We start from the raw sequence: 24,003 nt of genomic DNA on the forward strand, positions 1-24,003 counted from the left end.
TGTTCCTGAAAAAGACATCCCTAGTTTTCCTTCTGGATTAGTCAAGAGCTAATTTCACACCTGTGAGTGAAGCCACAACAGACCTATAACAGCCTTCACACAGAATGAAATGTGAATTAACGCCCAACTACCCCATGGCAAAGATGTATAAGACTCAACAAAGTTTTGAGGAAAATTGACAGGACTTGTTTTATTAGAGAATTCCAGAACATCAGCGGGACAGAGACTCCTGCACACCTCAACGCTCATCTAAAAAAACTGGGTTTAGAAAACCAACAAGATGGAAAGCTGTTGCACACGGCTGCTGTAGTCGCCTAGGAGACATGCATGTCACTGTTACAGGGTCGCCTAGGAGACATGCATGTCACTGTTACAGGGTCGCCTAGGAGACATGCATGTCACTGTTACAGGGTCGCCTAGGAGACATGGATGTCACTGTTACAGGGTCGCCTAGGAGACATGGATGTCACTGTTACAGGGTCGCCTAGGAGACATGCATGTCACTGTTACAGGGTCGCCTAGGAGACATGGATGTCACTGTTACAGGGTCGCCTAGGAGATACACGCATGTCACTGTTACAGGGTCGCCTAGGAGACACACGCATGTCACTGTTACAGGGTTGCCTAGGAGACATGCATGTCACTGTTACAGGGTTGCCTAGGAGACACACGCATGTCACTGTTACAGGGTCGCCTAGGAGACACACGCATGTCACTGTTACAGGGTCGCCTAGGAGACACACGCATGTCACTGTTACAGGGTCGCCTAGGAGACACGCATGTCACTGTTACAGGGTCGCCTAGGAGACACACGCATGTCACTGTTACAGGTTCGCCTAGGAGACACACGCATGTCACTGTTACAGGGTTGCCTAGGAGACACACGCATGTCACTGTTACAGGGTTGCCTAGGAGACACACGCATGTCACTGTTACAGGGTCGCCTAGGAGACATGCATGTCACTGTTACAGGGTTGCCTAGGAGACACACGCATGTCACTGTTACAGGGTCGCCTAGGAGACACACGCATGTCACTGTTACAGGGTCGCCTAGGAGACACACGCATGTCACTGTTACAGGGTCGCCTAGGAGACACACGCATGTCACTGTTACAGGTTCGCCTAGGAGACACACGCATGTCACTGTTACAGGGTTGCCTAGGAGACACACGCATGTCACTGTTACAGGGTCGCCTAGGAGACACACGCATGTCACTGTTACAGGGTCGCCTAGGAGACACACGCATGTCACTGTTACAGGTTCGCCTAGGAGACACACGCATGTCACTGTTACAGGGTTGCCTAGGAGACACACGCATGTCACTGTTACAGGGTCGCCTAGGAGACACACGCATGTCACTGTTACAGGTTCGCCTAGGAGACACACGCATGTCACTGTTACAGGGTTGCCTAGGAGACACACGCATGTCACTGTTACAGGGTTGCCTAGGAGACACACGCATGTCACTGTGCCCGGAATTTTTTCTCATGATCCTCTTTCCTCTTTCTTATTGGACAACACACTTTCAACACGCTTAGAACATGTTTCATGTAAAAACAGGAACATTTAGACAAAGCAAAAGGAACTCACTGCACAGAACAGACGGGATTAAAACAGTTCATTAACCAGGTGGAACTAACTGTGGAGAAGGGGGGGAAACAGGAACACACCACTCACTATGGGACGCGCTTTCCTTCCTACACAATCATGAAATGCTGTTTAATTAAAAAAGATTTTAGTGTGTTCATCTTGCCTGCAGACACTTTGTTGATATGACCGCTGCAGATCTGCATCATATTACTCAGCTTTGCTTTGTGCTAAAAATCTGTACGGACAGTAGATAGTATACTTATAAAATCACTGATAAAAATATTCCTCTGTTAACAATACGCCTTGGAGGGGGACCACGGACACTGGGGCAGGCTGGGGGTTTGGGGTCGGAGGTCAGGGGTCGGGGTCGGCAGTGTTGCTACTCAGACTTGGCTTCCTCCTTCTCCGCCTCGGGAGCATCCTCCATCTGCAGGGTCAGAGGTTAAAGGTCAGCACAACAACCTGACATTCCTGTTGGTAGTTTTTCATCCTAAGCAGGAGCTTATCTCTGCCGTCAAGCTGTCCCTTCATGACCAGCCTCGTGTCCTCTACAGTCTTGACGTCTTTCTACTTCCTCCTCGGACTCGGTCTCTAGATCCATCTATACTCCTTTATGTCTGTCTTATGTCTCTCTATACCTGTTAATGACCATCGAATGTCTGTCTATGACCTGTCTTATGTATAGTAATGTACAGTATAGTAGTATTGTAATTTAACCTTTATTTAACTAAGCAAATGATTATTTACAATGACGGCCTACCCAGGCCAAACCCGGACCACGCTGGGCCAGCTGTGCGCCGCCCTATGGGACTCCCAATCACAGCCGGTTGTGATACAGCCTGGAATCGAACCAGGGTCTGTAGACCGCTGCGCCACTCGGGAGCCCATAGTATAGTAGTTTATAGTAGTGTATATTAAGGTAGTATATACTGTAGTAGTTTATAGTAGTGTATATTAAGGTAGTATATACTGTAGTAGTGTATAGTCGTGTACATTATAGTGGTGAATAGCAGTGTACAGTACAGTAGTATATAGTGTAGTAGTATATAGTGTAGTATATAGTACAGTAGTATACAGTACAGTATAGTAGTATATAGTATAGTAGTGCACAGTACAGTAGGATATAGTACAGTATAGTAGTATATAGTACAGTAGGATATAGTATAGTAGTCTACAGTATAGTATTATACAGTATAGTAGTGTACAGTATAATACAGTACAGTTGTGTCCAGTACAGTAGTGTACAGTAGTGTCCAGTACAGTAGTGTCCAGTATTGTAGTGTCCAGTATAGTAGTGTCCAGTATAGTAGTGTCCAGTACAGTAGTGTCCAGTATAGCAGTGTCCAGTATAGTAGTGTCCAGTATAGTAGTGTCCAGTATAGTAGTGTCCAGTATTGTAGTGTCCAGTACAGTAGTGTCCAGTATAGTAGTGTCCAGTATAGTAGTGTCCAGTATAGTAGTGTCCAGTATAGTAGTGTCCAGTACAGTAGTGTACAGTAGTGTCCAGTATAGCAGTGTCCAGTATAGCAGTGTACAGTAGTGTCCAGTATAGCAGTGTCCAGTATAGTAGTGTCCAGTATAGTAGTGTACAGTAGTGTCCAGTATAGTAGTGTCCAGTCTAGTAATGTCCAGTATAGTAATGTCCAGTAGTGTCCTGTATAGCAGTGTCCAGTATAGTAGTGTCCAGTATTGTAGTGTGCAGTATAGTGTCCAGTATAGTAGTGTCCTGTATAGCAGTGTCCTGTATAGCAGTGTCCAGTATAGTAGTGTCCAGTATAGTAGTGTCCAGTATTGTAGTGTGCAGTATTGTAGTGTGCAGTATTGTAGTGTCCAGTATAGCAGTGTCCAGTATAGTAGTGTCCAGTATTGTAGTGTGCAGTATAGTAGTGTCCAGTATAGCAGTGTCCAGTATAGCAGTGTACAGTAGTGTCCAGTATAGTAATGTCCAGTCCAGTAGTGTCCAGTATAGTAGTGTGCAGTAGTGTCCAGTATAGTAGTGTCCAGTACAGTAATGTCCAGTATAGCAGTGTACAGTAGTGTCCAGTCCAGTAGTGTCCAGTATAGTAGTGTCCAGTACAGTAATGTCCAGTATAGCAGTGTACAGTAGTGTCCAGTATAGTAGTGTCCAGTACAGTAGTGTCCAGTACAGTAGTGTCCAGTATAGTAGTGTCCAGTATAGCAGTGTCCAGTATAGCAGTGTCCAGTATTGTAGTGTCCAGTATAGTAGTGTCCAGTACAGTAGTGTCCAGTATAGCAGTGTACAGTAGTGTCCAGTACAGTAGTGTCCAGTATAGCAGTGTACAGTAGTGTCCAGTATAGTAATGTCCAGTATAGTAGTGTCCAGTATAGTAGTGTCCAGTATAGCAGTGTCCAGTATAGCAGTGTCCAGTATAGTAGTGTCCAGTATAGTAGTGTCCAGTACTGTAGTGTCCAGTATAGTAGTGTCCAGTATAGTAGTGTCCAGTATTGTAGTGTCCAGTATAGCAGTGTCCAGTATAGTAGTGTCCAGTATAGTAGTGTCCAGTACTGTAGTGTCCAGTATAGTAGTGTCCAGTATAGTACTGTCCAATACAGTAGTGTCCAGTATAGTACTGTCCAATACAGTAGTGTCCAGTATAGTAATGTCCAGTAGTGTCCAGTATAGTAGTGTCCAGTATAGCAGTGTACAGTAGTGTCCAGTACAGTAGTGTCCAGTATAGTAATGTATAGTAGTGTCCAGTATAGTAGTGTCCAGTATAGTAGTGTCCAGTATTGTAGTGTCCAGTATAGTAATGTATAGTAGTGTCCAGTATAGTAGTGTCCAGTATAGTAGTGTCCATTATAGTAGTGTCCAGTATTGTAGTGTCCAGTATAGTAGTGTCCAGTATAGTAGTGTCCAGTATAGTAGTGTCCAGTATAGTAATGTCCAGTAGTGTCCAGTATAGTAGTGTCCAGTATAGTAGTGTCCAGTATAGCAGTGTACAGTAGTGTCCAGTACAGTAGTGTCCAGTATAGTAATGTATAGTAGTGTCCAGTATAGTAGTGTCCAGTATAGTAGTGTCCAGTATTGTAGTGTCCAGTATAGTAATGTATAGTAGTGTCCAGTATAGTAGTGTCCAGTATTGTAGTGTCCAGTATAGTAGTGTCCAGTATAGTAGTGTCCAGTATAGTAGTGTCCAGTATTGTAGTGTCCAGTATTGTAGTGTCCAGTATAGTAGTGTCCAGTATAGTAGTGTCCAGTATAGTAGTGTCCAGTATAGTAATGTATATTACCTGGTTGGTCTTGGCGTCTCCGTTCTCAGAGTGGTTCTCCTCAGCAGCTTCAGCCTCCGCGTTCTCCTTCGCCGCTGCCTTCTTAGTTTTCTTCTCCTCCTTCTTGTCGTTCACAGCCTTCTCTTTCTGGATGGGGGGATGACAGACATTATCTTTATCGACAGAGCCTTCGGAAAGTATTCAGACCCCTTGACTGTTTCCACATTTTAGGTTACAGCCTTATTCTAAAATAGATTAAACAGTCTTTCCCCCCAATCTACGCACAAAACCCCATATTGACAAAGCAAAAACTCCAGAGATGTTCGATTGGTTTCAAGTCCGAGCTCTGGCTGGGCCACTCAAGAACATTCATAGACTTGTCCCTTAGTCACTATGGATCCCTGTGGCTCAGTTGGTAGAGCATGGTGTTAGCAATGCCAGGGTTGTGGGTTCGATTCCCACGGGGGGCCAGTACAATTTATTTTAATGAAATGTATGCATTCACTACTGTAAGTCGCTCTGGATAAGAGCGTCTGCTAAATGACTAAAATGCAAAAATGTAAATGTCACTCCTGCGTTGTCTTGGCTGTGTGCCTAGGGTTGTTGTCCTGTTGGAAGGTGAACCTTCACCCCAGTCTGAGGTCCTGCGCGCTCTGGAACAGGTTTTCATCAAGGATCTCTCTGTACTTTGCTCCGTTCATCTTTGCCTCGATCCTGACTAGTCTCCCAGTCCCTGCTGCTGAAAAACATCCCCACAGCATAATGCTGCCACCACCATGCTTCACTGTAGGGATGGAGCCAGATTTCCTCCCGGCGTGACGCTTGGCATTCAGACCAAAGAGTTGAATCTTGGTTTCATCAGATCAGAGGATCTTGTTTTTTCATGGTCAGAGTCTTTAGGTGCCTTTTACTGAGGAGTGGCTTCCGTCTGGCCACTCTACCATAAAGGCCTGATTGGTGGAGTGCTGCAGAGATGGTTGTCCTTCTGGAAGGTTCTCCCATCTCCGCAGAGGAACTCTGTCAGAGTAACCATCGGGTTCTTGGTCACCTTTCTGACCAAGGCCCTTCTCCCCCGATTGCTCAGTTTGGTAGGGCAGCCAGCTCTACATTTGCAAAAAATTCTAAAAACCTGTTTTCGCTTTGTCATTATGGGGTATTGTGTGTAGATTGATGAGGATGAATGTATTTTTGTATCCATTTTAGAATAAGGCTGTAACTTAACAAAATGTGGGAGGGAAATTAAGCGGTAGTAGTTCTGTCGTGTGCAGCCCTGGGGTTTGTAGTTCTGTCGTGTGCAGCCCTGGGGTTTGTAGTTCTGTCGTGTGCAGCCCTGGGGTTTGTAGTTCTGTCGTGTGCAGCCCTGGGGTTTGTAGTTCTGTCGTGTGCAGCCCTGGGGTTTGTAGTTCTGTCGTGTGCAGCCCTGGGGTTTGTAGTTCTGTTGTGTGCAGCCCTGGGGTTTGTAGTTCTGTTGTGTGCAGCCCTGGGGTTTGTAGTTCTGTTGTGTGCAGCCCTGGGGTTTGTAGTTCTGTTGTGTGCAGCCCTGGTGTTTGTAGTTCTGTTGTGTGCAGCCCTGGTGTTTGTAGTTCTGTTGTGTGCAGCCCTGGGGTTTGTAGTTCTGTTGTGTGCAGCCCTGGGGTTTGTAGTTCTGTCGTGTGCAGCCCTGGGGTTTGTAGTTCTGTTGTGTGCAGCCCTGGGGTTTGTAGTTCTGTTGTGTGCAGCCCTGGGGTTTGTAGTTCTGTTGTGTGCAGCCCTGGGGTTTGTAGTTCTGTTGTGTGCAGCCCTGGGGTTTGTAGTTCTGTCGTGTGCAGCCCTGGGGTTTGTAGTTCTGTTGTGTGCAGCCCTGGGGTTTGTAGTTCTGTTGTGTGCAGCCCTGGGGTTTGTAGTTCTGTTCTCTTACCTTCGCTGGTTTCTCCTTCTTGGCCTTGGGTTCAGCCTTGGCTGGGGCTGGTTTCTGGAGAGAGAGAGAGAACATCAGTCTCATGTGTTCTACAACCACTGATCAGTCCTAGTTCTACTGACCAATAGGAGCTAGAGCTTCAAATCTGCTGACCAATAGATGCTAGGGCTTCAAATCTGCTGACCAATAGATGCTAGGGCTTCAGATCTACTGACCAATAGATGCTAGGGCTTCAGATCTACTGACCAATAGGAGCTAGGGCTTCAGATCTACTGACCAATAGATGCTAGGGCTTCAAATCTGCTGACCAATAGATGCTAGGGCTTCAAATCTGCTGACCAATAGATGCTAGGGCTTCAAATCTGCTGACCAATAGATGCTAGGGCTTCAGATCTACTGACCAATAGATGCTAGGGCTTCAGATCTACTGACCAATAGATGCTAGGGCTTCAGATCTACTGACCAATAGGAGCTAGGGCTTCAGATCTACTGACCAATAGGAGCTAGGGCTTCAGTGGGACTTTACTAACTGGTTGCATGATTTATAAACTGGTTAAGAGTTCTGTAACCTGCTAAATATGTGGAATTAGCTGAGTAGAGTGATAAGTGTAGTGTAATACTGAAGTATAGTAGCAGAGGTTATAAAGGTGTTATAATCTTTTATATAGCTAATTGATGCGTAATAAGGTGTCAGTTTGTGTAATAACCTGGTGTATTAGTTATTATAGTTATAAAACATGTGTAATAATATGGTGTATTAGTTATTATAGTTATAAAACATGTGTAATAACCTGGTGTATTAGTTATTATAGTTATAAAACATGCGTAATAATATGGTGTATTAGTTATTATAGTTATAAAACATGTGTAATAATATGGTGTATTAGTTATTATAGTTATAAAACATGCGTAATAATATGGTGTATTAGTTATTATAGTTATAAAACATGTGTAATAACCTGGTGTATTAGTTATTATAGTTATAAAACATGTGTAATAATATGGTGTATTAGTTATTATAGTTATAAAACATGTGTAATAATATGGTGTATTAGTTATTATAGTTATAAAACATGTGTAATAACCTGGTGTATTAGTTATTATAGTTATAAAACGTGTGTAATAATATGGTGTATTAGTTATTATAGTTATAAAACGTGTGTAATAATATGGTGTATTAGTTATTATAGTTATAAAACATGCGTAATAATATGGTGTATTAGTTATTATAGTTATAAAACATGTGTAATAACCTGGTGTATTAGTTATTATAGTTATAAAACGTGTGTAATAACCTGGTGTATTAGTTATTATAGTTATAAAACATGTGTAATAACCTGGTGTATTAGTTATTATAGTTATAAAACGTGTGTAATAACCTGGTGTATTAGTTATTATAGTTATAAAACATGCGTAATAATATGGTGTATTAGTTATTATAGTTATAAAACATGCGTAATAATATGGTCTAGTTTTTGGAGTTTAATTTAGCATAATTACTAATAAATATGGAATAGGGTGCCACTCCGGTCAAAAGTAGTGCACTAAATAATACAGGTGTAATTACCTGCTGTATACAGTGACAATACAGGTGTAATTACCTGCTGTATAGAGTGACAATACAGGTGTAATTACCTGCTGTATAGAGTGACAATACAGGTGTAATTACCTGCTGTATAGAGTGACAATACAGGTGTAATTACCTGCTGTATAGAGTGACAATACAGGTGTAATTACCTGCTGTATAGAGTGACAATACAGGTGTAATTACCTGCTGTATAGAGTGACAATACAGGTGTAATTACCTGCTGTATAGAGTGACAATACAGGTGTAATTACCTGCTGTATAGAGTGACAATACAGGTGTAATTACCTGCTGTATAGAGTGACAATACAGGTGTAATTACCTGCTGTATAGAGTGACAATACAGGTGTAATTACCTGCTGTATAGAGTGACAATACAGGTGTAATTACCTGCTGTATATAGTGACAATACAGGTGTAATTACCTGCTGTATATAGTGACAATACAGGTGTAATATGATTGTAGCTGAGGTTACATATGTGTTAATTGTCATATAGTGGTTGTATGATGTGTTATAAGGTGGTATATAGGTATTTGAAGTGTTGTAACCTTAATTATAGTCTATAAATGTGCTATAAGCTGTAATAAGAGGTTATAGATGTGTAATAAACTGGTGTACAGGTTATATGATGCGTCATAAGGTAGTGTATAGGTTATATGATGCGTCATAAGGTAGTGTATAGGTTATATGATGCGTCATAAGGTAGTGTATAGGTTATATGATGCGTCATAAGGTAGTGTATAGGTTATATGATGCGTCATAAGGTAGTGTATAGGTTATATGATGCGTCATAAGGTAGTGTATAGGTTATATGATGCGTCATAAGGTAGTGTATAGGTTATATGATGTGTCATAAGGTAGTATATAGGTTATATGATGCGTCATAAGGTAGTGTATAGGTTATATGATGCGTCATAAGGTAGTGTATAATGTCTGTATCGTAGCTGGCCTCACCGCCGATAACCGAGCGGATCTCCTCTGGGGCTGCAACAGGAAGAGGAAACATGTCACCACACACGCTGTCACAGACCAACTATGTTGAAACTGAGCGGATAAATAATAGTTAATTTATTTAATGGTAATGATAAGTGATGAGCTGTAGCTGAGGAAAGAGTGTTGAGTCCGTCTCAGTCTCACCTCCTCCTTGGCGTCTCCAGCAGCTCCCTGCTGAGGGCAAACAACAAATAAACAAGTTTTTTAATCACAAAAACACTTCTCTATAAGAGCAGGCAACAGTCTACGGTGACTGAAATTACACATTTATGAACTGTCAGGGGAGACCCCAGATAACTTTCACATTTCAAGAAAAAAGTAAAAATGTCATAGATAACGTTCAAATAAACTTGTTTTTAGACCCATTAGATTGAACTGTAAAGTAATATTTGAGTTTTGTTAACAGTTGATATGTTTTGGGGACCAGTAAGAGTGAAAGTTGGGGTCCTAAAGTCTCTCTCCATCTGTCTCTTCTCTCTATGAACTCAGGCAGGATTTGAAAAGTGGCGCGGGTCGGGATAAGCAAGAGGGAGGAGCAGAGTTTAGTCTCCGCAGCGCCGCCCGGCGGTAGAGACACGACACTGCAGCCACCTGGGACCATGAACAAAGACAAAAAATATACATTTGTATCGAAATACGACGACGATTGCATCTTTTAACGATCAGAATTGAAACTAGAGATACTAAAGCGAATTCTCGAGGTCATTTGGAGTGTATTGAGGGGAAAATGGCGGTAACTGAAGCGTTTCTGTTCGGTAGGTCGAAGAAGAGAGGGAGACTTGGGCTGCAAAGCATGGCTGCTGGTTGTGCTTTAACTACATGGACAGAGAGAGACTTCTGGCTTCCCAAAGGACAGCGACCGCCGGTCGCCAGACTTTTAAGCCCGCAAGCGATCAGAAAAATATTCATTTAAACACAAAAAAAATACATATATTTTTTGAACATACCCTCCAAATAAATGCCGTAAATTCTCAGAAGAAATATGTTTATAATTAAGTAATCGTTGGAGGGGGATGGCTCTCCACATTCATTTACAAGCCATCAATAGCTGCCTGCTTTTCTTGTTTCACAATCCTCTGTAAATAGTCACCAAACTACGTACCTTTCTCTTGGGCATGTTGGATTGTTGGAGATTCTCTTTCAGATGGAACTAGAAAGTGTTTTAGCTTAGCTAGCTGTTGTGAGTTGGGTGCATGTGAAACCAAGTGTCTGCTGCTGCGTGGTCCGTGTAGTAAACACACAGGAACAGCCACCAGACTGGCTGAATGGGGGGAGGGGTGCGGCTAAACGCATGATTGATGTGCTCTCCGCCAATTACCGAGCGCTATTCGCAGCTGCAGAACACGGACAATTTGGGAACCGGTGCTGTTCTTTACGCGCGAAGGAAGGGAGAACAATTTGCTAAAAGAAAAAAAAATCACCATGAAATAATATCGAGCGCTTGATTAGTTGGTGCCCCTGCGAACGGAGAACATGATTTGATGGGGTCTAGAGGTTGCCTTTAATTTATAGTCTTATTTCAATGAAACTCATAAAATAATCCCCCTTCTCTATTCCTAGAATCATAAAACGACTGTCTCTACTCCACCATTATACCTTCCGCCCAAAATAAGACGGAAAATACATCAACATTTGGCTTCGTGCTTGTGGCCAACATGGCGCCCTTCTACCTCGACACATTTTTGTTTGTCTGCTTTTGTAAATTCATCTGAGGAGAGGGAATGCATCGGCCGGGCGCCTGTAGGTGGCTTCAGCTACAAAGCCCAGTGTGAATGAATGGGCTGGTCTCCCTGCACCCCCGGCGGCCGAGGACAGACAGCACACCTCACTAAAACATCCTCAGTCTTCCTCTCTTACCTCGTCAGAAAGACCGAATAGAGAGAGAGAGAGAGGGAGGACGGAATATGAATGATCACCTTCAAAACTAACCTTACATTATATGCTTCTATTAACTATTGTAATTCACAGCCATTATCTCTAACTGGACTAAAATCCCAGAAGGGCCAGATGTCCCGGTATTGTAGTGGGGATGCAGTGTTACATGTATACCACTGGAGGGCCAGATGTATTGTAGTGGGGATGCAGTGTTACATGTATACCACTGGAGGGCCAGATGTATTGTAGTGGGGATGCAGTGTTACATGTATACCACTGGAGGGCCAGATGTATTGTAGTGGGGATGCAGTGTTACATGTATACCACTGGAGGGCCAGATGTATTGTAGTGGGGATGCAGTGTTACATGTATACCACTGGAGGGCCAGATGTATTGTAGTGGGGATGCAGTGTTACATGTATACCACTGGAGGGCCAGATGTATTGTAGTGGGGATGCAGTGTTACATGTATACCACTGGAGGGCCAGATGTATTGTAGTGGGGATGCAGTGTTACATGTATACCACTGGAGGGCCAGATGTATTGTAGTGGGGATGCAGTGTTACATGTATACCACTGGAGGGCGCTCTGGGACGCCCTTTGACCGCCACCTGTAACCAACTGGAACTGGGGTTCGATTGTGACGTCATTCTAATCTGCTACTTCTTGATACATTGTTTCATTCAGACACAAAATGGAGCTGAACGTTGAATTAGTTCAGACGGTGAAAATAGACATCACATTGCCTGGACAGACTAGGACTAGAAGAAGGTTATATTCATCTCTCTTGAAAGTTACAGTTCCTGACTCGATATCCACGCTTTTAGGCTATCGAGTCCGTGGTCGACGTTTTGCCACTGATTAAGTCACGGTGACATGATTCAACGAGAGAGTGAAATAACACCACTGTAAATACAACCTATATTTATGTTTATTTATTTTCCCTTTTGAAACTAACTATTTGCACATCATTACAACACTGCATATGTAACCGATGTGAAATGGCTAGTTAGTTAGCGGTGGTGCGCGCTAATAGCATTTCAATCAGTGACGTCACTCGCTCTGAGACTTGAAGTAGTTGTTCCCCTTGCGTCGCAAGGGCCGCGGCTGTTGTGGCGCGATGGGTAACGATGCTTCGTGGGGTGTCAGTTGTTGATGTGTGCAAGGGTCCCTGGTTCGAGCCCAGGTTGGGGCGAAGAGAGGGACGGAACCTACACTGTTACATATATATACCTAATATGACTTTTGGAACTTTTGTAAGTGTAATGTTTAAAGTTCATTTTTTATTGTTTATCTATTTCACTTGCTTTGGCTATGTTTTCCATTATGTACAATTGCAAAAAATATTATTTGTATAATGCAAGATTTGAAATCCCATTAGTCTTTAAAATGACACTCAGGAGATTAAGGTTTTCAATAGTTGTTTTTAACAACAACAAAAAAAATATGAATTGGAATATAACTAATAACATTGTAATATAACATTTAATAACAGTAACTAAACTATTTATTCAGTGTAACATTGATGTGGCAACTCTTGTGCTCTGCTATTGCACAATTCTAATTTGGAGCCTCAGCCTTCCTTGACCTGTAAGGTGAGGCTGTCAGTACAGACTCGGCCTTCCTTGACCTGTAAGGTGAGGCTGTCAGTACAGCCTCGGCCTTCCTTGACCTGTAAGGTGAGACTGTCAGTACAGCCTCGGCCTTCCTTGACCTGTAAGGTGAGACTGTCAGTACAGCCTCGGCCTTCCTTGACCTTGCCTCCTGGAGCCTCAGCCTTCCTTGACCTGTAAGGTGAGGCTGTCAGTACAGCCTCAGCCTTCCTTGACCTTGCCTCCTGGAGCCTCAAGCCTTCCTTGACCTTGCCTCCTGGAGCCTCGGCCTTCCTTGACCTGTAAGGTGAGACTGTCAGTACAGCCTCAGCCTTCCTTGACCTTGCCTCCTGGAGCCTCAGCCTTCCTTGACCTTGCCTCCTGGAGCCTCAGCCTTCCTTGACCTTGCCTCCTGGAGCCTCAGCCTTCCTTGACCTTGCCTCCTGGAGCCTCAGCCTTCCTTGACCTTGCCTCCTGGAGCCTCAGCCTTCCTTGACCTTGCCTCCTGGAGCCTCAGCCTTCCTTGACCTTGCCTCCTGGAGCCTCGGCCTCGGGGACAACTCCAATAGAATTGCTGCAGTTGTTGGTTTAAGCAAAAACAAAACCCACAACAACAAGAACTCATGAGTATTGGTACAATAAACTAATCAAAAATCAAATCAAACGTTATTTGTCACATGCGCCGAATACAACAAGTGTAGCCCTTACCGTGAAATGCTGACTGACGAGCCCTTAACCAACAATGCAGTTCAAGAAGAAGAAAATATTTACCAAATAAACTAAAGTAAAAAATAATACAATTAAATATTATTAAAATATCAAATAACAATAACAAGGCTATATACAGGGGGTACCGGTACAGAGTCAATGTGGAGGCTATATACAGGGGGTACCGGTACAGAGTCAATGTGGAGGCTATATACAGGGGGTACCGGTACAGAGTCAATGTGGAGGCTATATACAGGGGGTACCGGTACAGAGTCAATGTGGAGGCTATATACAGGGGGTACCGGACAGAGTCAATGTGGAGGCTATATACAGGGGGTACCGGTACAGAGTCAATGTGGAGGCTATATACAGGGGGTACCGGTACAGAGTCAATGTGGAGGCTATATACAGGGGGTACCGGTACAGAGTCAATGTGGAGGCTATATACAGGGGGTACCGGTACAGAGTCAATGTGGAGGCTATATACAGGGGGTACCGGTACAGAGTCAATGTGGAGGCTATATACAGGGGGTACCGGTACAGAGTCAATGTGGAGGCTATATACAGGGGGTACCGGTACAGAGTCAATGTGGAGGCTATATACAGGGGGGTACCGGTACAGAGTCAATGTGGAGGCTATATACAGGGGGTACCGGTACAGAGTCAATGTGGAGGCTATATACAGGGGGTACCGGTACAGAGTCAATGTGGAGGCTATATACAGGGGGGTACCGGTACAGAGTCAATGTGGAGGCTATATACAGGGGGTACCGGTACAGAGTCAATGTGGAGGCTATATACAGGGGGGTACCGATACAGAGTCAATGTGGAGGCTATATACAGGGGGTACCGGTACAGAGTCAATGTGCAGGCTATATACAGGGGGTACCGGTACAGAGTCAATGTGGAGGCTATATACAGGGGGTACCGGTACAGAGTCAATGTGGAGGCTATATACAGGGGGTACCGGTACAGTGTCAATGTGGAGGCTATATACAGGGGGTACCGGTACAGAGTCAATGTGGAGGCTATATACAGGGGGTACCGGTACAGAGTCAATGTGGAGGCTATATACAGGGGGTACCGGTACAGAGTCAATGTGGAGGCTATATACAGGGTATTACGGTACAGAGTCAATGTGGAGGCTATATACAGGGGGTACCGGTACAGAGTCAATGTGGAGGCTATATACAGGGGGTACCGGTACAGAGTCAATGTGGAGGCTATATACAGGGGGGTACCGGTACAGAGTCAATGTGGAGGCTATATACAGGGGGTACCGGTACAGAGTCAATGTGGAGGCTATATACAGGGGGTACCGGTACAGAGTCAATGTGGAGGCTATATACAGGGGGTACCGGTACAGTGTCAATGTGGAGGCTATATACAGGGGGTACCGGTACAGAGTCAATGTGGAGGCTATATACAGGGGGTACCGGTACAGAGTCAATGTGGAGGCTATATACAGGGGGTACCGGTACAGAGTCAATGTGGAGGCTATCTACAGGGGGTACCGGTACAGAGTCAATGTGGAGGCTATATACAGGGGGTACCGGTACAGAGTCAATGTGGAGGCTATATACAGGGGGTACCGGTACAGAGTCAATGTGGAGGCTATATACAGGGGGTACCGGTACAGAGTCAATGTGGAGGCTATATACAGGGGGTACCGGTACAGAGTCAATGTGGAGGCTATATACAGGGGGTACCGGTACAGAGTCAATGTGGAGGCTATATACAGGGGGTACCGGTACAGAGTCAATGTGGAGGCTATATACAGGGGGTACCGGTACAGAGTCAATGTGGAGGCTATATACAGGGGGTACCGGTACAGAGTCAATGTGGAGGCTATATACAGGGGGCACCGGTACAGAGTCAATGTGGAGGCTATATACAGGGGGTACCGGTACAGAGTCAATGTGGAGGCTATATACAGGGGGTACCGGTACAGAGTCAATGTGGAGGCTATATACAGGGGGTACCGGTACAGAGTCAATGTGGAGGCTATATACAGGGGGTACCGGTACAGAGTCAATGTGGAGGCTATATACAGGGGGTACCGGTACAGAGTCAATGTGGAGGCTATATACAGGGGGTACCGGTACAGAGTCAATGTGGAGGCTATATACAGGGGGTACCGGTACAGAGTCAATGTGGAGGCTATATACAGGGGGTACCGGTACAGAGTCAATGTGGAGGCTATATACAGGGGGGTACCGGTACAGAGTCAATGTGGAGGCTATATACAGGGGGGTACCGTTACAGAGTCAATGTGGAGGCTATATACAGGGGGTACCGGTACAGAGTCAATGTGGAGGCTATATACAGGGGGTACCGGTACAGAGTCAATGTGGAGACTATATACAGGGTATTACGGTACAGAGTCAATGTGGAGGCTATATACAGGGGGTACCGGTACAGAGTCAATGTGGAGGCTATATACAGGGGGTACCGGTACAGAGTCAATGTGGAGGCTATATACAGGGGGTACCGGTACAGAGTCAATGTGGAGGCTATATACAGGGTATTACGGTACAGAGTCAATGTGGAGGCTATATACAGGGGGTACCGGTACAGAGTCAATGTGGAGGCTATATACAGGGGGTACCGGTACAGAGTCAATGTGGAGGCTATATACAGGGGGTACCGGTACAGAGTCAATGTGGAGGCTATATACAGGAGGGTACCGGTACAGAGTCAATGTGGAGGCTATATACAGGGGGTACCGGTACAGAGTCAATGTGGAGGCTATATACAGGGGGTACCGGTACAGAGTCAATGTGGAGGCTATATACAGGGGGTACCGGTACAGAGTCAATGTGGAGGCTATATACAGGGGGTACCGGTACAGAGTCAATGTGGAGGCTATATACAGGGGGTACCGGTACAGAGTCAATGTGGAGGCTATATACAGGGGGTACCGGTACAGAGTCAATGTGGAGGCTATATACAGGGGGTACCGGTACAGAGTCAATGTGGAGGCTATATATACAGGGGGTACCGGTACAGAGTCAATGTGGAGGCTATATACAGGGGGTACCGGTACAGAGTCAATGTGGAGGCTATATACAGGGGGTACCGGTACAGAGTCAATGTGGAGGCTATATACAGGAGGGTACCGGTACAGAGTCAATGTGGAGGCTATATACAGGGGGTACCGGTACAGAGTCAATGTGGAGGCTATATACAGGGGGTACCGGTACAGAGTCAATGTGGAGGCTATATACAGGGGGTACCGGTACAGAGTCAATGTGGAGGCTATATACAGAGCGTACCGGTACAGAGTCAATGTGGAGGCTATATACAGGGGGTACCGGTACAGAGTCAATGTGGAGGCTATATACAGGGGGTACCGGTACAGAGTCAATGTGGAGGCTATATACAGGGGGAACCGGTACCGAGTAAATGTGCGGTGGGTACAGGTTAGTTGAGGTAATTTGTACATGTAGGTGGGGGTGAAGTGACTATGCATAGATAATAAACAGAGTAGCAGCAGTGTACAAAAGGGAGGAGGGGGGTCAATGTAAATAGTCCAGTGGCCATTTGATTAATAGTTCAGCAGTCTGGTGGCTTGGGGGTAGAAGCTGTTAAGGAGCCCTTTGGAACTAGACTTGGCGCTCCGGTACCGCTTGCTGTGCGGTAGCAGAGAGAACACTCTATGACTTGGGTGACTGGAGTCTGACAACTTTTTGGGCTTTCCTATTACTATATACCAGGTAATTACACATGTATTATGACACCGCCTGGTATATAGGTCTTTGATGGCAGGAAGCTTGGACCCAGTGATGTACTGGGCTGTACGCACTACCCTCTGTAGCGCCTTACGGTAAGATGCCAAGCAGTTGCCATACCAGGTGGTGATGCAACCAGTCAGGATGCTCTCGATGGTGCAGCTGTAGAATATTTTGAGGTTCTGGGGACCCATGCTAAATCTTTTCAGTCTCCTGAGGGGGAAAACGGTTTGTCGTGCCCTCTTCACAACTGTCTTGGTGTGTTTGGAACATGATAGTTCGTTGGTGATGTGGACATTAAGTTACTTGAAACTCTCGACCCGCTCCACTAAAGCCCCGTCTATATTAATGGGGGCCTTAGTCTTGCTCACATTGATGGAGAAGTTGTTGTCCTGGCATCACACTGTCAGGTCTCTGACCTCCTTCCTATAGGCTGTCTCATCGTTGTCGGTGATCAGGCCTACCACTGTTGTGTCATCTGCAAACTTAATGATGGTTTTGGAGTCATGTTTGGCGACGCAGTCGTGGGTGAACAGGGAGTACAGGAGGGGACTAAGTACACACCCCTGAGGGGCCCCAGTGTTGATGATCAGCGTGGTAGACGTGTTGTGCCTACCCTTACCATCTGGGGGGCGGCCCGTCAGGAAGTCCAGGATCCAATTGCAATGGGGGTGTTCAGTCCCAGAGTCCTTAGCTTAGTGATGAGCTTCGTGGGCACAATGGTGTTGAATGTTGAGCTGTAGTCAATGAACAACATTCTCACATACGTGTTCCTTTTGTCCAGGTGGGAAAGGGCAGTGTGGAGTGGGATTGAGATTGCGTCATCTGTTGGGGCGGTATGCAAATTGGAGTGGGTCTAGGGTATCCGGGAGGATGCTGTTGATTTGACCCATGACCAGCCTTTCAAAGTACTTCATGGCTACCAATGTGAGTGCTACGGGTCTGTAGTCATTTAGGCAGGTTACCTTAGTGTTCTTGGGCACAGGGACTACGGTGGTCTGCTTGAAACATGTTGGTATTAGAGACTCAGTCAGAGAGAGGTTGAAAATATCAGTGAAGACACTTGCCAGTTGGTCCACATATGCTTTGGGTAATCCGTGTGACCTGCGGCTTTGTGAATGTTGACCTGTTTAAAGGTCTTGCTCACATCGGCTACTGAGAGCGTAGTCACACAGTCGTCCAGAACAGCTGGTGCTCTCGTGCATGCTAAAGTGTTATTTGCCTTGAAGCGAGCATAAAAGGCATTTAGGTCGTCTGTAAAGTTTCCCTTTTGTAGTCATCAATAGTTTTCAAGCCCTGCCACATCCGATGAGCATCAGCATTTCACTGTGAGGTCTACTACACCTGTTGTATTCAGCATTTCACTGTAAGGTCTACTACACCTGTTGTATTGAGCATTTCACTGTGAGGTCTACTACACCTGTTGTATTCAGCATTTCACTGTGAGGTCTACTACACCTGTTGTATTCAGCATTTCACTGTGAGGTTTACTACACCTGTTGTATTCAGCATTTCACTGTAAGGTCTACTACACCTGTTGTATTCAGCATTTCACTGTAAGGTCTACTACACCTGTTGTATTCAGCATTTCACTGTGAGGTCTACTACACCTGTTGTATTCAGCATTTCACTGTGAGGTCTACTACACCTGTTGTATTCAGCATTTCACTGTAAGGTCTACTACACCTGTTGTATTCAGCATTTCACTGTGAGGTCTACTACACCTGTTGTATTCAGCATTTCACTGTGAGGTCTACTACACCTGTTGTATTCAGCATTTCACTGTGAGGTCTACTACACCTGTTGTATTCAGCATTTCACTGTGAGGTCTACTACACCTGTTGTATTCAGCATTTCACTGTAAGGTCTACTACACCTGTTGTATTCAGCATTTCACTGTGAGGTCTACTACACCTGTTGTATTCAGCATTTCACTGTGAGGTCTACACCTGTTGTATTCAGCATTTCACTGTGAGGTCTACTACACCTGTTGTATTCAGCATTTCACTGTGAGGTCTACTACACCTGTTGTATTCAGCATTTCACTGTGAGGTCTACTACACCTGTTGTATTCAGCATTTCACTGTAAGGTCTACTACACCTGTTGTATTCAGCATTTCACTGTGAGGTCTACTACACCTGTTGTATTCAGCATTTCACTGTAAGGTCTACTACACCTGTTGTATTCAGCATTTCACTGTGAGGTCTACTACACCTGTTGTATTCAGCATTTCACTGTGAGGTCTACACCTGTTGTATTCAGCATTTCACTGTGAGGTCTACTACACCTGTTGTATTCAGCATTTCACTGTGAGGTCTACTACACCTGTTGTATTCAGCATTTCACTGTGAGGTCTACTACACCTGTTGTATTCAGCATTTCACTGTAAGGTCTACTACACCTGTTGTATTCAGCATTTCACTGTGAGGTCTACTACACCTGTTGTATTCAGCATTTCACTGTAAGGTCTACACCTGTTGTATTCAGCATTTCACTGTAAGGTCTACTACACCTGTTGTATTCAGCATTTCACTGTGAGGTCTACTACACCTGTTGTATTCAGCATTTCACTGTAAGGTCTACACCTGTTGTATTCAGCATTTCACTGTAAGGTCTACTACACCTGTTGTATTCAGCATTTCACTGTGAGGTCTACTACACCTGTTGTATTCAGCATTTCACTGTGAGGTCTACTACACCTGTTGTATTCAGCATTTCACTGTGAGGTCTACTACACCTGTTGTATTCAGCATTTCACTGTGAGGTCTACTACACCTGTTGTATTCAGCATTTCACTGTAAGGTCTACTACACCTGTTGTATTCAGCATTTCACTGTGAGGTCTACTACACCTGTTGTATTCAGCATTTCACTGTGAGGTCTACTACACCTGTTGTATTCAGCATTTCACTGTAAGGTCTACTACACCTGTTGTATTCAGCATTTCACTGTAAGGTCTACTACACCTGTTGTATTCAGCGTTTCACTGTGAGGTCTACTACACCTGTTGTATTCAGCATTTCACTGTGAGGTCTACTACACCTGTTGTATTCAGCATTTCACTGTAAGGTCTACTACACCTGTTGTATTCAGCATTTCACTGTGAGGTCTACTACACCTGTTGTATTCAGCGTTTCACTGTGAGGTCTACTACACCTGTTGTATTCAGCATTTCACTGTGAGGTCTACTACACCTGTTGTATTCAGCATTTCACTGTAAGGTCTACACCTGTTGTATTCAGCATTTCACTGTGAGGTCTACACCTGTTGTATTCAGCATTTCACTGTGAGGTCTACTACACCTGTTGTATTCAGCATTTCACTGTAAGGTCTACTACACCTGTTGTATTCAGCATTTCACTGTGAGGTCTACTACACCTGTTGTATTCAGCATTTCACTGTGAGGTCTACACCTGTTGTATTCAGCATTTCACTGTGAGGTCTACTACACCTGTTGTATTCAGCATTTCACTGTGAGGTCTACTACACCTGTTGTATTCAGCATTTCACTGTGAGGTCTACTACACCTGTTGTATTCAGCATTTCACTGTAAGGTCTACTACACCTGTTGTATTCAGCATTTCACTGTGAGGTCTACTACACCTGTTGTATTCAGCATTTCACTGTAAGGTCTACTACACCTGTTGTATTCAGCATTTCACTGTGAGGTCTACTACACCTGTTGTATTCAGCATTTCACTGTGAGGTCTACTACACCTGTTGTATTCAGCATTTCACTGTGAGGTCTACTACACCTGTTGTATTCAGCATTTCACTGTGAGGTCTACTACACCTGTTGTATTCAGCATTTCACTGTGAGGTCTACTACACCTGTTGTATTCAGCATTTCACTGTAAGGTCTACTACACCTGTTGTATTCAGCATTTCACTGTGAGGTCTACTACACCTGTTGTATTCAGCATTTCACTGTAAGGTCTACACCTGTTGTATTCAGCATTTCACTGTAAGGTCTACTACACCTGTTGTATTCAGCATTTCACTGTGAGGTCTACTACACCTGTTGTATTCAGCATTTCACTGTGAGGTCTACTACACCTGTTGTATTCAGCATTTCACTGTGAGGTCTACTACACCTGTTGTATTCAGCATTTCACTGTGAGGTCTACTACACCTGTTGTATTCAGCATTTCACTGTGAGGTCTACTAAACCTGTTGTATTCAGCATTTCACTGTGAGGTCTACTACACCTGTTGTATTCAGCATTTCACTGTGAGGTCTACTACACCTGTTGTATTCAGCATTTCACTGTGAGGTCTGCTACACCTGTTGTATTCAGCATTTCACTGTGAGGTCTACTACACCTGTTGTATTCAGCATTTCACTGTGAGGTCTACCACACCTGTTGTATTCAGCATTTCACTGTGAGGTCTACTACACCTGTTGTATTCAGCATTTCACTGTGAGGTCTACTACACCTGTTGTATTCAGCATTTCACTGTGAGGTCTACTACACCTGTTGTATTCAGCATTTCACTGTGAGGTCTACTACACCTGTTGTATTCAGCATTTCACTGTGAGGTCTACTACACCTGTTGTATTCAGCATTTCACTATAAGGTCTACTACACCTGTTGTATTCAGCATTTCACTGTGAGGTCTACTACACCTGTTGTATTCAGCATTTCACTATAAGGTCTACTACACCTGTTGTATTCAGCATTTCACTGTGAGGTCTACTAGTCCTGTATTGATGCTTTGTTTGTTTGATTGTTCGTCTGAGGGCATAGCGGGATTTCTTATAAGCGTCCAGATTAGTGTTCCGCTCCTTAAAAGCGGCAGCTCTAGCCTTTAGCTCGATGCGGACGTTGCCTGTAATCCATGGCTTCTGGTTGGGATATGTACTTACGGTCACTATGGAGACGACGTCGTAAATGCACTTATTGATGAAGCCGATGACTGAGGTGGTATACTCCTCAATGCCATTGGATGAATCCCGAAAGTACAGAGAGGGAGAAAAGTATTTGATCCCCTGCTGATTTTGTATGTTTGCCCACTGACAAAGAAATTATCAGTCTATCATTTTAATGGTAGGTTTATTTGAACAGTGAGAGACAGAATAACAACAAAAAAATCCAGAAAAACGCATGTCAAAAATGTTATAAAATTATTAGCATTTTTAATGAGGGAAATAAGTATTTGACCCCTCTGCAAAACATGACTTAGTACTTGGTGGCAAAACCCTTGTTGGCAATCACAGAGGTCAGACGTTTCTTGTAGTTGGCCACCAGGTTTGCACACATCTCAGGAGGGATTTTGTCCCATTCCTCTTTGCAGATCTTCTCCAAGTCATTAAGGCTTCGAGGCTGACGTTTGGCAACTCGAACCTTCAGCTCCCTCCACAGATTTTCTATGGGATTAAGGTCTGGAGACGGGCTAGGCCACTCCAGGACCTTAATGTGCTTCTTCTTGAGCCACTCCTTTGTTGCCTTGGCCGTGTGTTTTGGGTCATTGTCATGCTGGAATACCCATCCACGACCCATTTTCAATGCCCTGGCTGAGGGAAGGAGGTTCTCACCCAAGATTTGACGGTACATGGCCCCGTCCATCGTCCCTTTGATGCGGTGAAGTTGACCTGTCCCCTTAGCAGAAAAACACCCCCAAAGCATAACGTTTCCACATCCATGTTTGACGGTGGGGATGGTGTTATTGGGGTCATAGGCATCATTCCTCCTCCTCCAAACACGGCAAGTTGAGTTGATGCCAAAGAACTCCATTTTGGTCTCCTCTGACCACAACACTTTCACCCAGTTGTCCTCTGAATCATTCAGATGTTCATTGGCAAACTTCAGACTGGCATGTATATGTGCTTTCTTGAGCAGGGGGACCTTGCGGGCGCTGCAGGATTTCAGCCCTTCACGGCGTAGTGTGTTACCAATTGTTTTCTTGGTGACTATGGTCCCAGCTGCCTTGAGATCATTGACAAGATCCTCCCGTGTAGTTCTGGGCTGATTCTTCACCGTTCTCATGATCATTGCAACTCCACGAGGTGAGATCTTGCATGGAGCCCCAGGCCGAGGGAGATTGACAGTTCTTTTGTGTTTCTTCCATTTGCAAATAATCGCACCAACTGTTGTCACCTTCTCACCAAGCTGCTTGGCGATAGTCTTGTAGCCCATTCCAGCCTTGTGTAGGTCTACAATCTTGTCCCTGACATCATTGGAGAGCTCTTTGGTCTTGGCCATGGTGGAGAGTTTGGAATCTGATTGATTGATTGCTTCTGTGGACAGGTGTATGTTATACAGGTAACACGCTGATATTAGGAGCACTCCCTTTAAGAGTGTGCTCCTAATCTCAGCTTGTTACCTGTATAAAAGACACCTGGGAGCCAGAAATCTTTCTGATTGAGAGGGGGTCAAATACTTATTTCCCTCATTAAAATGCAAATCAATTTATAACATTTTTGACATGCGTTTTTCTGGATTTTTTGTTGTTGTTATTCTGTCTCTCACTGTTCAAATAAACCTACCATTAAAATTATACACTGATCATTTCTTTGTCAGTGGGCAAACATACAAAATCAGCAGGGGATCAAATACTTTTCCCCCTCACTGTATCCCGCCACCTCTATAAGAAACTATATATTCCCTAAAATGATTTGTATTTTTCTTACCAGGCTGCAGGTTGGCAGTTGTGGTGGAGTTTGGGTGTTAAGGCAGTGGTGGTAGAACTAGTGATGGTAGATGTGGTGGTGGTGGTAAAGGTGGTGGTGGTAGAGCTAGAGATGGTGGTGGTAGAGGTGGTGGCAGTAGAGATATATGTGGTAGAGCTGCTGATGGTGT

The 24,003-nt window shown here is 44.5% G+C and overlaps 2 protein-coding genes and 1 non-coding gene across 4 annotated transcripts; 1 reads left to right on the forward strand and 2 right to left on the reverse strand.

Moving 5' to 3' along the window:
• Positions 1–163: 163 nt before the first annotated feature.
• Positions 164–10,518, reverse strand: ssp2 (Sporozoite surface protein 2). The gene is given in 7 exon segments (NM_001141637.1): positions 164–773; positions 775–2,018; positions 4,844–4,969; positions 6,720–6,773; positions 9,260–9,289; positions 9,443–9,469; positions 10,401–10,518. Coding segments are annotated over 2 exon segments (330 nt in total). The 5' UTR covers positions 956–2,018; positions 4,844–4,969; positions 6,720–6,773; positions 9,260–9,289; positions 9,443–9,469; positions 10,401–10,518; the 3' UTR covers positions 164–624.
• On the reverse strand, positions 164–10,586 carry hmgn6 (high mobility group nucleosome binding domain 6). 2 transcript variants are annotated; one of them, XM_045717793.1, is made up of 6 exons: positions 10,401–10,586; positions 9,443–9,469; positions 9,260–9,289; positions 6,720–6,773; positions 4,844–4,969; positions 164–2,018 (listed from the first exon to the last, which is right to left on the reverse strand). In XM_045717793.1, exons 1-6 carry the CDS (start codon positions 10,413–10,415, stop codon positions 1,971–1,973), a joined length of 300 nt encoding a protein of 99 aa, XP_045573749.1. In that variant the 5' UTR covers positions 10,416–10,586; the 3' UTR covers positions 164–1,970. The 2 variants fall into 2 exon arrangements, with proteins under 2 accessions (XP_045573749.1, XP_045573748.1); XM_045717792.1 differs by having other exon boundaries at positions 1,045–2,018; positions 9,443–9,472; positions 10,401–10,562.
• On the forward strand, positions 5,220–5,292 carry trnaa-agc (transfer RNA alanine (anticodon AGC)). The gene has a single exon. It is a non-coding gene; the product is annotated as a tRNA-Ala (tRNA).
• Positions 10,587–24,003: the final 13,417 nt, after the last annotated feature.

The sequence above is a fragment of the Salmo salar genome, chromosome ssa05, assembly GCF_905237065.1.
Source record: "Salmo salar chromosome ssa05, Ssal_v3.1, whole genome shotgun sequence".
In the NCBI taxonomy this organism is placed as follows: Eukaryota; Metazoa; Chordata; class Actinopteri; order Salmoniformes; family Salmonidae; genus Salmo; species Salmo salar.

What these genes read in the sequence shown, in the direction of transcription:
- hmgn6 (XM_045717792.1), bottom strand. An exon ending in GATCCGCTCGGTTATCGGCG is followed by an intron (nt 6,774 to 9,259) that starts GTGAGGCCAGCT and finishes CTCTCTCTCCAG; the next exon opens with AAACCAGCCCCAGCCAAGGC. An exon ending in AGAAGGAGAAACCAGCGAAG is followed by an intron (nt 4,970 to 6,719) that starts GTAAGAGAACAG and finishes CCCCCCATCCAG; the next exon opens with AAAGAGAAGGCTGTGAACGA.